The sequence below is a fragment of the Poecilia mexicana genome, unplaced genomic scaffold (assembly GCF_051168715.1).
Source record: "Poecilia mexicana isolate PSO_F unplaced genomic scaffold, ASM5116871v1 scaffold_16, whole genome shotgun sequence".
Taxonomy (NCBI): domain Eukaryota; kingdom Metazoa; phylum Chordata; class Actinopteri; order Cyprinodontiformes; family Poeciliidae; genus Poecilia; species Poecilia mexicana.
The window spans coordinates 10,139,598-10,151,675 of record NW_028263385.1 but is presented as its reverse complement, the minus strand read 5'-3'; the positions used below and the strand labels follow the sequence as shown (position 1 = coordinate 10,151,675).

Here is a 12,078-nt window from a genome sequence, read left to right as displayed (position 1 = left end):
ATTTCTTCTTGTTCTGCACTGACCACCTCTGCTCAGTTAGTTACAAACGTGACGAAGAAACGCAAACATGATGACCAGCTATTTTTGCACCAGACAAGAAAACAACATCTCTGATTGTTCTTTCCCATTAGGAACATTCAGCCCAAGATCCACTCTCCTCCTTCTGCTCGACCTTCAGAAAGAGCTCTTCCACAGCTGACCAAAGGTCGAGAGGAAGAGATCAGACAAATCCTCAGGACCAACCTTCAGAAGACCCGACAGAGGGTAGCTGTCATTATTACTTGTTTACGCAAAAATGCGACTATATAACTAGTTTCAAACGTACCAGTCTCTGCATATGAACTTTTTATGCTTTTGTTTCTCAGTTGCAGTCCTACAACAGGCATACTCTGGTGGTTGATCCTGATGAGGAGGGATTTGATGACTTAATCTTAAAAAAGAGGAGGATGATGGATCTGGACTGGAAGGTATGTAAAACTTCATCTCATAAATCATCTAATGAGCTTAAAGAAAATTACTGAAAATATACAGACTGTGTGAGAGCAGCTATGAGGAGTTAAACTGATGCAGCCAAAAGCATGATTTATGATTTAATTAGAGTCAATTCTGAATTTACCAAATTGATTTTTTTTCTGACTCAAAGAGGTGCTAATTTATTCTCTCAGATGAGCAGTCATACATTTTCTTCCGTTTCGTCAGCTTGTAATTGCAAAAGGAAATTGACTCCTTTTTAGGATAAATTAAAAGTGCTAGAAGTCACTGAGCACTGTGGAGGATTTCTGCAGGCTCCCATAAAGCAAAACATCAAATTCAATTCTGTTTAATAAAGATACTGATTGAGTCGATGGTGAGGCACTGAACACTGTGAGTTGGGATTAAGTTCCCTGGAAACTGAGTGAGCCAGAATGTTATTTTCTCATTGCTGTTCTATGTAAGCTTTGTGCAATACTGACACAGCTGTTTATGTCTTAAATATTCTTGTAAAATTGAGTTATTTTCTGTCTTTCCAGTTAAAACAAATGACCAACTACCTGAGCGTCCCTCGTCCCCAGGGCTCCCCAACTATGAGCAGAGCCAGGATGGCTTCAGGTAAATAGATGCATCAACTAAACACAGAAGCGTAATGGATTTAACCTCTTAGTGTCTGATCTCACTTAAAACCCAAGACAAACTTTTCCCCTGTAATAGAACCCGGACGGATCAGATAGATTTTATGTGTGTATTTTTCAGTAATTGAAAATCAATACAAGTGCATCTCAATAAATGGAAATATCAGAAGATTAAATTATTTCAGTAAGTGAAAATAAAATAAAGTTTAAGGTCACTGTCAAAGGAGCTTGCTAATCAGAATGCTGTATCCAAACATATTAATAGAATGGACATAGTGGAGGAAAAAGGTGCAGTACAAATTCTTCATGAGCATGGATAATAAGACAGCCTTCCACTGTATTTTCTAAAGTCTACAGTCAATGACTCCATCTACCTGAAAACTTGTTAGCATTTTATGCTTCCCCCTAGGCTGACAGGCTTGATGAAGAACCTGATTCCATGTCCCAGTAGGACATGGCACCTTCCCACACTGGTAGAATAGAAGAATGGTAACAGATTGTCACAAAGAAATGTGAATAAGAGTTTGTACAATAAGGACAGATTCACTAATGCAGAATTTACTGGCAAGCCATCATGCATGAATGGCCAGCAAAATGACCTGTCCTGAACCTCGTAGAGAATCTATGGCGTGTTTACAAGAGGAAGGTAAGAGATGGCAGAACCAACAATGCAGATGACCAGAAGGACACTATTAATGCAACAAAGGCTACATTAGCACCTTAGCAGGACCACCTCTATGCCACATTGTATTAATACAATAAGTCATGCAAAATAAGTCCTCAACCAAATGTTGAGTCTACAAACTATTGTATTGATTTTTATGCAATGTTGTAGTTTAACTTTTAATTTTCTGCAAACCAAAATCATCAAAATTAACCAAAAATAACACTAAAATAAAAATATTACACTCTGCATATAAAATACACTCTACAAAACAGGGATGTCTAACCCCACTCCCCTTGAGACAGGGTACTCCAACTTTTAGATGCATCCCTGCTCCAACTCATCCCTGCTGACTTGACTCTTCAGTGCCACATCATTTTCTGAAGAGGACTGGTAATGAGCTAATTATGTGATTTGGGTTTGTAGAAACAGGAATGTGTCTAAAAGTTGCTGGACAGTAGCTCTGAATGACTGGTTGGGAGACTCTTGCAATATAGTCATTTTTACTTGTTGAACTGAAGTACCACAGAAATACATTTAGATGATATTCTAATTCATTGAGATGCATATGAATACAGTGGTGTGGAGTTGTTTCCCTTCCTTCCTGATTTGCCTTTTCTGGGTTTTGCATGCTTTTCATGCTTTAGTGTTTCCGAACATCAAACTAATTAGAATACTAGTCAAAGACAACACAGCTAAACATAAAATGCTGTTTTTTTTTTTAATGAAGGTGTTTATTATTAAGGAAGGAAAAATCCAAACCTACCTGGCCCTATGTGAAAAAGTGATTGCCTTCTGTCCAGTCCCTTGTTAAAATATAACTTGGCTATAGATTATCACACCTGATTTCACTCTCTCTAGCCACATCCAGGCCTGATAACTACCACACCTGTTCTCAATCAAAACATCACTTCAATAGGATGAGTGAAGTACGCCAATAGATCCTCAAAACCTTGACATCATGAAAGAAATACATGAAATAAACTAGGAAAGAGTTCACAAAATACCCCACACCAACACTCAAAGAACCTCAGTGCCAATCCATGTAATGATGTGTTCATTCTGTACAAAAATTCATCTTAAAAGGTCTTAATTGAGTTGGTAAAACCTGCAGAAACCCTGAAAACTGTATTTTATGTTTACTTGTGTCTGGCTAATATTTAAATGTGTTTGATGCTCTCAAACACAGAAGTGTGACAAACTTAAAAATGGAACACCAGGAAGGGGCCAAATACTTTCTCACACCGCTGTATGTGCTATAAACTGTGCTGATGTCCCTCCCCTCCCCCGACTCCTCTGATGGAAACATGTTTGCATTTGCGAGCCGGCATTTAAACCAGAGTTTGGTTTCATTTTAGGCAGAAATACTGATTTCATACCTGCTCAGCAGAAAAAAGGAAACAAACAGTCATCAGGTATGTAGAGTAAAGCGTAGTCCTCTGAAGGACAGATGTGCCAACAGCAACTCTAATCTGCATGCTTTTATTTCTTCATTATTAATTAAGATATGTAGGTAGGCTCTAATTAGCAGCATGTTGTGTATGAGGAGCTTCAGCAGCGTCTCTATAAGCTTAAATACAGTAGAATAGTACCAGCATGTGTTTATTTCGCATTGATAGCTGCTGTGCTCAGCATTTGCTGAACTGCAAAAGTGTCTAATTAGACGAGTGACATTATGACCTCTACATGTAGTTCATATTTTTCTCCCTTTGCATATTACCACTAAAACCAGATGTTAACGTAAAACTGTATGAAAAGACACCCAGGCTTTTCTGGTCTAACTTCACATAACCTGTTTTAGTTGAGCAAAGGTTGCCAACAATATTTTTATTTGATAAATACCTTATTAGTAAGAGAGATTTTTGTGTTGTTGTTGTTTTTTATTATTTTAATAGCATTCTTTAAATTGAGAGATAAAGTTGACATGCCTTTCCTAGGCATTTGGTAGAATTGCCTTTGAAATTGTAACTGTATTACTTGAATCAGAATTTTAGCCCATTTTTCATGTCAGAAGTGATGTAGACTGCCCAACTTGCAGACCTTTTCAGCTCCCACAATTTGTATTTGTAGCTGAGATCAGGGCTTTTTTTGTGGGTCACTACAGAACATTGCTTCAGTTGCTTCAATATTTCCACATAACGCTCTTTCCTTGTGATGACGTCTTTCTTGTGAAGTGCACTAGTTCCTCCCGCAGCTTTCTGCCTCCTGTTCTTACATTTGGAAGTCTGATAATTTATCCGCAATATGCAGCTGTGGTTGTTAGGCAAAATCCTCTTGTGAACCGACTGATTTTTCTTTTTGATATATTTCTGAGGTCACACAGCGTTGCCTTACAGTGCATTCACAGGTGTAAAAATTATCTGGCATTTATCAAATTGAAATAACTTGGTAATTATAAAAGCTCTAATGTCGGAAAAGTTTAGTCTAATTTAACGTCGGAGTGAGAAAAACGTGACTGCCCTTTTTATACACTGTATGTAAACATCTGGTCTCAACTGTCTAAGCTCATGCATGCCGACTGAATAATAAAATTGTATGTAATCGGTTTCAAAACCCTAATATTGGTGATAGCCTAGTAATGTTATTGTTTTGCCTGCAGATTCACAGGCTTACGTAAAGCCAGGTGCAGAAAACGTGCCCACCATCCAGATTGATCTGGCGTCTCCACAGTCTCCAGACTCCGTCAGGCTGTTGGATGAGGCCGTACAGGACCAAGGCCTGACGATGAGCCTTCCTTCAAGTTCAAGCAGAGCTTACAAAACAAGTGGGAAAGATGACGGCAGAGATCAGCAGAAGCTGTTAAGGTGCCTGAGCGACCCGGGGCCCGATGTGGATGACGATGAGGATTACGATGACGATGAGCCCGTACCAACTTAAGATGCAGATCTCTTAGAGAAGAGCTGCTGCTCTGGTTGGAATTTTCTCAAAATAACAACAACAAACAAAACTGCAAATGCTGTAAGAACTAGTAATAAATAGCAAGAGAACAAGCCTGAGAGGGAAAAAGAGCCATTAGCTTATTATTGTCATTGCTCTTTATTTTGTTGACAGCAGTTGAAATTTGCTGCTGCAACTAAAATCTGGGAGAAGACGGACTGACGATCTGAGACGTTCAGGAAAGAACTATGCATTACCAAAGCTTTGGACTGTTTTAGTGTCAGACAATGTTATTTTTATCTTATGTCATTAATGTTAAGTTCAGTGAGACATTCAGGGCCTCTTGCCCTGAACATAATCAGTAAAAATAAATGTCAATTTTTCACTTTCCCTGTCAAGCTCTGCACTTTAGATTTTAGTTTTCACCATCAATCTGTCTGCTGGATTCAAACACATAGATGTAGCTGTGTGAGACGTTTGGCCTTTTTTCACTAGAATATTATTTTCTTTGCCTTATTTAAAATGACATATCTTTTTTTATTTTAGTTTTACCATTAGCTGTTTGAAATCATATTACAGTGTGCCGATTTGAAGCTGGATGTGTTTACTCTGCAGGACACTGAGTTAAAGAACGTTACATCTGTAAAGACTGCAGCCTTTTTCCTACGACTGCGGCGTTAATTATATGGAACCCTCTGTATCGCAGGAGGTTGGTGAGTTTTGATCCTTAGGAACTGAGTTCGTCTGAAAGTTGGAGTATATTTGGTACATCGTACTTAAAATAACTTTTATCTACAAATATTTACCTCAGTTATAAGAACCCTTTTCAGGTCTGGTTAAAAGTTGTTAAAGCAATTTTTCCCCTCATACTTTAATAGCCAAGTGCCCAGTAGCAACCATTTTCTAATATCACATATTTCGAATGTTTTTTTTCTTTTTTTTTCAGTTTGTACAGCCATCTATTCATGTTTTACAACCTTCTGAATCACTGACTGTCTGCATGTCATTGGAAAAAATGTAAATCTATGCAGGATAGATGTTTAAAATACAGTGATTAATGATAATATCATCTTTCTATACCCTTTAAAAGTGGTTTAGCTTCTCTATTCATGCAAAAATATTGCTAAAGGTGAAGTTAAAAAAATCAAACTTGGGCATTATAGAAAACAGTGAACGATAAAATAAATTCACCTGAACTTTTTGCACAGTCTATCTACTAACTTATCAGCTAATCCTGTTTGATAAAACTCAAATCATGTTAACGTAACTATCAACATCATCGTTGTTTACAGAAACGGAAATGTCACATTTCCACATCATTTCACAATATTTAATAAGGTTTTCCAACTTACATTTATATATAACATCCGTTTGTTGGAGCACATAAATGTGCTCTGTAAACTTGCAAAACCTAAATATCAAACAACTGAATTCATTTTGTTTTTATAGTCCTTGTGCTAATTATTAGGGCTGTTGTAAACGAATATTTTAGTAATCGAGTAATCTATCGATTATTCTTACGATTAATCGAGTAATCGGATAAAAAAATTATAAAATGAAATATTGGTAAATCTGGCATAATACCGGTGTTACTATCAGATATCAATATCAGTCCAATTTTCCATATTTGAGCATCCCTAACAGTTGCTTTTTTGTAGTTTAGAAAACTAACCTGTAACAATAATAGCTCACTTTCTAAGTTAACCAGAAGAAAAGTTATAGAAAAATCTGAAATTATATTGAATTTAATAACAAAGAGGCAGGCTCACAAATATGCTTATAAAAAATGTCTACAATCCAGCTTTTAGTTTATATATTCATCTTCAGTGAGTTTAATAGATTAATTAAACTCACCTTGCCACCTAACCTGTCACGCTTTGGGTTTGAAAATACGGGAAATGCCGCCTGGAGTGGGAGGAGAGGGCGAATGAACGAACATGGGGTGGAGGGGAGGAAATAGACCAGCGGACTGACGAACCGTTAGACCGGGGGACGAACACGGGGGGAAGCAATACGGGATATTTACGACACCTTCACTGGTCACACTCAGAAACTCATCTACCAGCCATGTACGATGCGCTCCGCCACCCGTTTCTTCAGACCGGGATATGAAATTTATTGTGCGGTTCGTCGGTAAAGCTACATTTACACGGTAAGCATCAGCTACTCAGCCGCCCGCCCTGTTCAGGCTATCCGCTCACCTCAGCGCTCTTCCCGCCGTTCGCTTTCAACCACCAGCCCCGGAGGAGAAATGCTGCCGTACTACAGGCATTCCCCAGTCATTTTAAGGATGCTTATTGGTTCCCCAAAAACGATAAAAAGTCGGGCATTATCATCAATCAATAAAATCCCCACGGGCCAATCTTGAAGATTGGACTTTATGCCGCTGAGACTTAGCTTTTGTCAACAACTCAGAGGCGGAAGTGAGAGCTCCGCGCAACGCAAATGAAGTCCCGGCCGGAACACGGTGCGCTAACTAATAAAACATAAATTAACGAAGCTTCGAGGCAGGTAAATTTTCCTCGAGGAATTTTAGTAATCGAGGTACTCGAATCATTCGAGGAATCGTTTCAGCCCTACTAATTATAAAACTTATTTGCTGGTTTATGCTATATTAGTAGTATAAAGTAGTATAAAGTATTAGTAGTATAAAGATGGAAAGAAATACAAATTATTAATAAAAATGTATACATTTTTACTTGACAAAAATATAAAAATAATATTAATTGTCGTAGCCTCACAATGTTTTCACCTTCATGTTTTTTTTTATAGTTTATGAAGGATATGTAATATGGCACTAAAGCTAAGACTAAATTCATTTAAAAATAATTTTTATATATATATATTTTTTCCTACTTCATGAGACATCAACTGGTATAAGAAAGATTTGGGGGGGAGGGGGGGGTTCCGCAAGAATTTCACCCAACATAGGAGAAGAACTTTACGTTATTGACCAAAGTTTGCATTTAAACTGGAGAAAGATATCCAGTGATAGTTGTGTAGGACCATAGTTTATCTCTGTTTGCTCTTTTTTCTGGTTGAAATAGTACATTTGATGTCACCCTGAACGTTTGTCATTGAGTTCTGCGGATGAAGGGTGCTGAGTAGTTTGACTTTAACAATGATTTTGAGTCACAGATTTCTGCTATCAGTCATCTGTGAAGAAATGCCAGAGTAATATAGTTTGTTTTTGTGTCCTACATCATTTACGCTCTGATGCTTGCATAAAAACAACCACAAGCCCCTAGAAATGTGGATCATCAACAGACTTTAAATGTAAAAGAGGAAAATGGCATTGTTCTGCCCTGCATGTTTACAATGTTCCTTCACAAAAATGGATAGTGTCAGATTAATTCATTTAATAGCTGGTAGGGATTTTTTTTTTTTCTCAAAGTTTTGTTTCAGATTGTAATCATTGTGGGGGAGGGAGAATACGAAGCTATGGCTGCAGAACACAAAGTTGTAAACCCAGTCAGTTGAAGCAGCCATTCTTTGTTCTTTTGACACAAATACAACCAAGGTGGAAGTCTGCCTCTTAATCTGACCCACACATGAATGTCTGCTGAGAGTTTTAGCAGACGCTAGAGGATAGCAAAATTCACATCACACAGGCTTCGTAAATCAGTTTGTTTATTTTTTGAGGTGATAATTGAGTCTTTCCTGGTTTGTAATCCAAAAACCCTCAATTTGCTAAGAGAAAATCTGAAGACTCTTGTTTGTATAACTAATGTGCTCCTCAGCTTTACTCCAGCTTTCTGTGGATATTATAGCACCATATATTGGTGGGAACTTTGTACAGTGCTGCACTAGGCACATTTGCAGTGATGCTGTACTATGATCTTGATATATTTTGTTATGAAATTATTCCTGTGCAGACTTAACTAATTTAGGTAATTACCATAGAAATGGGAGAGTGACAATTATCTGAAAATATACGGAAACAACGGCAACGAACCCTGTATGGTTTAAAACAAATTAACATGCTTTTACTCTTGTTCCTGAGGGGGCTTTTCAGGCAGAACTGAATTTATTGCTGTTTTTAAATGTAACAAGCTCCTGAACTTTACAGCTTCTCAAAATCTGTTTATTCATCGTTGAACCTTCCTGCTGAGTTTTTTTGGTTGTTGTTCATGTTTAGCAGTCTTGCAAGACATATTGCACATCTATATATGGAATATATTGCATATGCTTTTCAGTATGTTCAGCTGCTTGAATTAAAAGTAGATGATCTATGAATGTGGTTATGTTGCTATATGGGAGGGAACTAGAACTTGTATGTTTAGATTCCATTTATAAAATGAAATGTTCATGATTAATTTCAATGATTCCAAAGACTTTTGTTTTAAACAAAAAAGAAAGGAGCACTATTTTCATACTTTTCTTTTTCATACCAAATGCATATTTTAGGCAAACATTCTCAGATATTTTACAGAGTAATGTTTGGTGCAAAAATCCTTTATTCTGAAGCCATAAAGCCTGTATTAGAGTATATTTGACTGTGTTCATGAGCAGTATAACTTCTTGCTTTGGTCAAACTAAAGGTAAACAATCTGTGTCTGCTTATCTATGATATAATCTCTTCCTGTTGTTGATGTAAACACTGGATGTTCTTCTACTGTGGCGGATTGTTTCAACTTGTTGCGTTCGTCATCCCTGCCTGAATGACAAAGCAACACCAGCATTCACCCGAGCTTCTCTGTTCTTGTTTACGCGTCTGCCTTCACGCTCATCATGTTTTACATGTTCAAGTGCTTCATTAGGGAACATTTGTTATTCACCATATGATGTCATCGTTTTCTGCTTTTATAAATAAGTGTGCAATGCATTAGTTTTCATGTACAGGAAGCTTCACCTTTACTGTGACTTTGTCATCGTATGTTTACTTGAACGGTGAACTTTGACCTTTGTTTTAAAATAGAAAGTCCTGAAAAAAAAAAAAAAAAGATCAATTCAGCTCAGTGTTTGAGTTTTTTCGCTGATTCACAATTTTCCTAAAGATGAACTGCTTTCTTGGGTAAAGTGAGTACAATCAGACCCACAGCCTAAGCAATAACTGTCTTTAAATCAAGGTCACCCTCTGCATGTGTCCTTTCGTGGAGATTTGTCCACTCATTATTTTACTTTTGTATCCCATGCTGTGGAAAACAAATTTGTTCTTGCTTTTTTGTCAAAAAAAATGTTTAAGATCATCAAGCAACTTTTATATCACTCAAAGCTAACTTGAGGTAGTACAAAATGCAGTTTTGAAATAATAGTTCAATTATTGAAGGGGAAAATTTATCTAAACCAACTGGGGAAAAAAAATAAAAGAAAACTTGGCGATTAGTCTTTCACATCGCTGTGGAGGAATTTTAGCCCAATCCGCTGCCTCCATGTTTAAGGGATTTCAACCAGGAAGCTTTCAACTGTTTAAGATCACGCCACAACATCTCAATCAGATTTAAGTCCGGACATGGACTAAACCACTTCCAGCAAAAGAAAAAACAAAAGAAATTGAGCCATTGTTAAGCAGACGTTCTAGTTTGCTTTAGATCATTGTTCCAGCAGCGCTTGAGCTGAAAGTCTGAAGTTCATGGCCAGACAACCAGCAAAGCAGCCAAGATCATCACCATCATGTTTGATGATGTTCTTTTTGTGAAATGCTGTTAGTTTTATGCCAGGTGTAATGTGGTCCGCACCTTCCAAAAAAATTCACTTTTGTCCTGCTTGTCCCCAAAATATTACAAAAATCGTTGCGACCACATATATTTATTTATTTATTTTGTAATTATGAGACAGACTTGCTGGTTTTCTTGCTTTTTCATCCATGGTTTCATATTGGATGCTATTTTTGTCCAGCATGTTTCTTAATGTTGAATCATCAGCTCTGACTGATGGGTAAATGCGTCCTGGGTAATACTTCTGGGAAGCCAGTCTCTCCATTTGTTGATCATGTCTCTCTCTGGGGTTTACTGGAGTCACAAAGGCTTTAAAAGGCTTTTGCAACCCTTTCCAGCTTAGATCCTAAAAATAAAAAAAATGTCGTTAATCACTAATAATTTCTGACTTAGCAAGAGAGCAATTATGTCTTCACAACGGGCCTCATTGGTTTGGATAGCTTTTACTCATTAAGTGATATTAACTTTGGAAAACTATATTTTGCGTTTGATTACTTTTTTTCTAATTTGAGGATTGGTCCGATGATCTGAAACATTTATGTGTGACCAAAAGGCCTAAACTTTTTCAAAGCTCTGTATCACTTATTTTACCTTTTTTCTCCAGGTTTCAAAGTTACAGAGTAATGCAACCTGTGTTACTCTGCAGTAACACAATTGTCAAAGAGTAAACTTGGTATTGAAAACCTTTTTTGTAATTTTTCTGCTTGAAAGCATTTCATAACCACGAGCCGAATGCATTCAGACAACAACGTTTTGATTCACATTGCAGATTATTACTGCAGTTATAACAGATGGGACTCACTGTGTAATCCACACTTGTATGTTGTCATCATAACAATTTCTGTACTGTCATTACTTCACCATCCAGGGATCATATTTCTTCCATGTTTACTTGGACTTTCTACATTTCTCCAGGTCTGACTCTGTGCTATTTTACACATTGCAGAGCACTTTACTAACCCTTGATCTAGAAACACTGATGTTGGGGAAAGCAATAAAAGGCTTTAATGTAGTTGGTAAACATTGTGCTTCAGGCGACACGTCAGTGGCAAAGGAATGTACTTTATGATGGGCCTTATTACAGGATGTGCTGACTTTAAAGAAGCTGGGATGTAAAATCTTAACAATTATGTTATAACTTGATGTCAGCGTGAGTTAGTTACAGTTTAGTCACATTTTCTTTCTCTTCATGCCTTACATTTTTATTACCTGCTGTTTAATTGAAATATTGTATTCAATAGATATTTTTATTACACATCTACATGAATAGGAATATGTTGTACATAAAGAAACAATATTATTGGAAATTCAATATTTGATGTGTAAATCAGAGTCCGACTACTTAATGTGTGCACTTTCTTGTGATCATCTCATCTATTCATTGTAATGACCACTAAGACTAACTACGGCCATGTAAAGTACGTCATATATTATACATTAAAGTTTAACTTTATAACAAAGTTGGAATATTTGTGATGACTCAAACGTGTCCTGTGTTTTATTTATAAAGCAGGAGCTTTTAAAGTGGGTAACATTACAGAGAATAATCATTTACTGTTCTTAAATTGATAACTTCAGGTTTTTGTTAAATGGGGTTCTGTGGATTAATTATGCATAATCTGAAATGCTGTGGAGAAGAAATGAAACCCTAACTTGAATATTGGGGTGAAAATTACAACTATCTTCAAAAAACTGAAAGCTCTCAAAATGGTCTGACCTGCATCCTTATCTGATTTATATTAACTCAATTGTAATTTGTCAAATGTGGAAT

At 36.8% G+C, this 12,078-nt stretch overlaps 1 protein-coding gene across 2 annotated transcripts in view; it reads left to right on the top strand.

Annotated features, from left to right (window-relative positions):
* slc9a1a (solute carrier family 9 member A1a) overlaps window positions 1–11,767 on the top strand; it is a 39,370-nt gene extending 27,603 nt beyond the window's left edge. Inside the window, exons 10-14 of one of the 2 annotated variants that reach the window (XM_014985008.2) lie at window positions 132–264; window positions 366–467; window positions 1,011–1,089; window positions 3,132–3,188; window positions 4,373–11,767. In XM_014985008.2, the coding sequence (XP_014840494.2) occupies window positions 132–264; window positions 366–467; window positions 1,011–1,089; window positions 3,132–3,188; window positions 4,373–4,650 (649 nt within the window). In that variant the 3' untranslated portion in view covers window positions 4,651–11,767. The remainder of the gene's footprint in view (window positions 1–131; window positions 265–365; window positions 468–1,010; window positions 1,090–3,131; window positions 3,189–4,372) is intronic. The other variant, XM_014985017.2, reaches the window with a different exon arrangement.
* The last annotated feature ends 311 nt before the right edge of the window (window positions 11,768–12,078 follow it).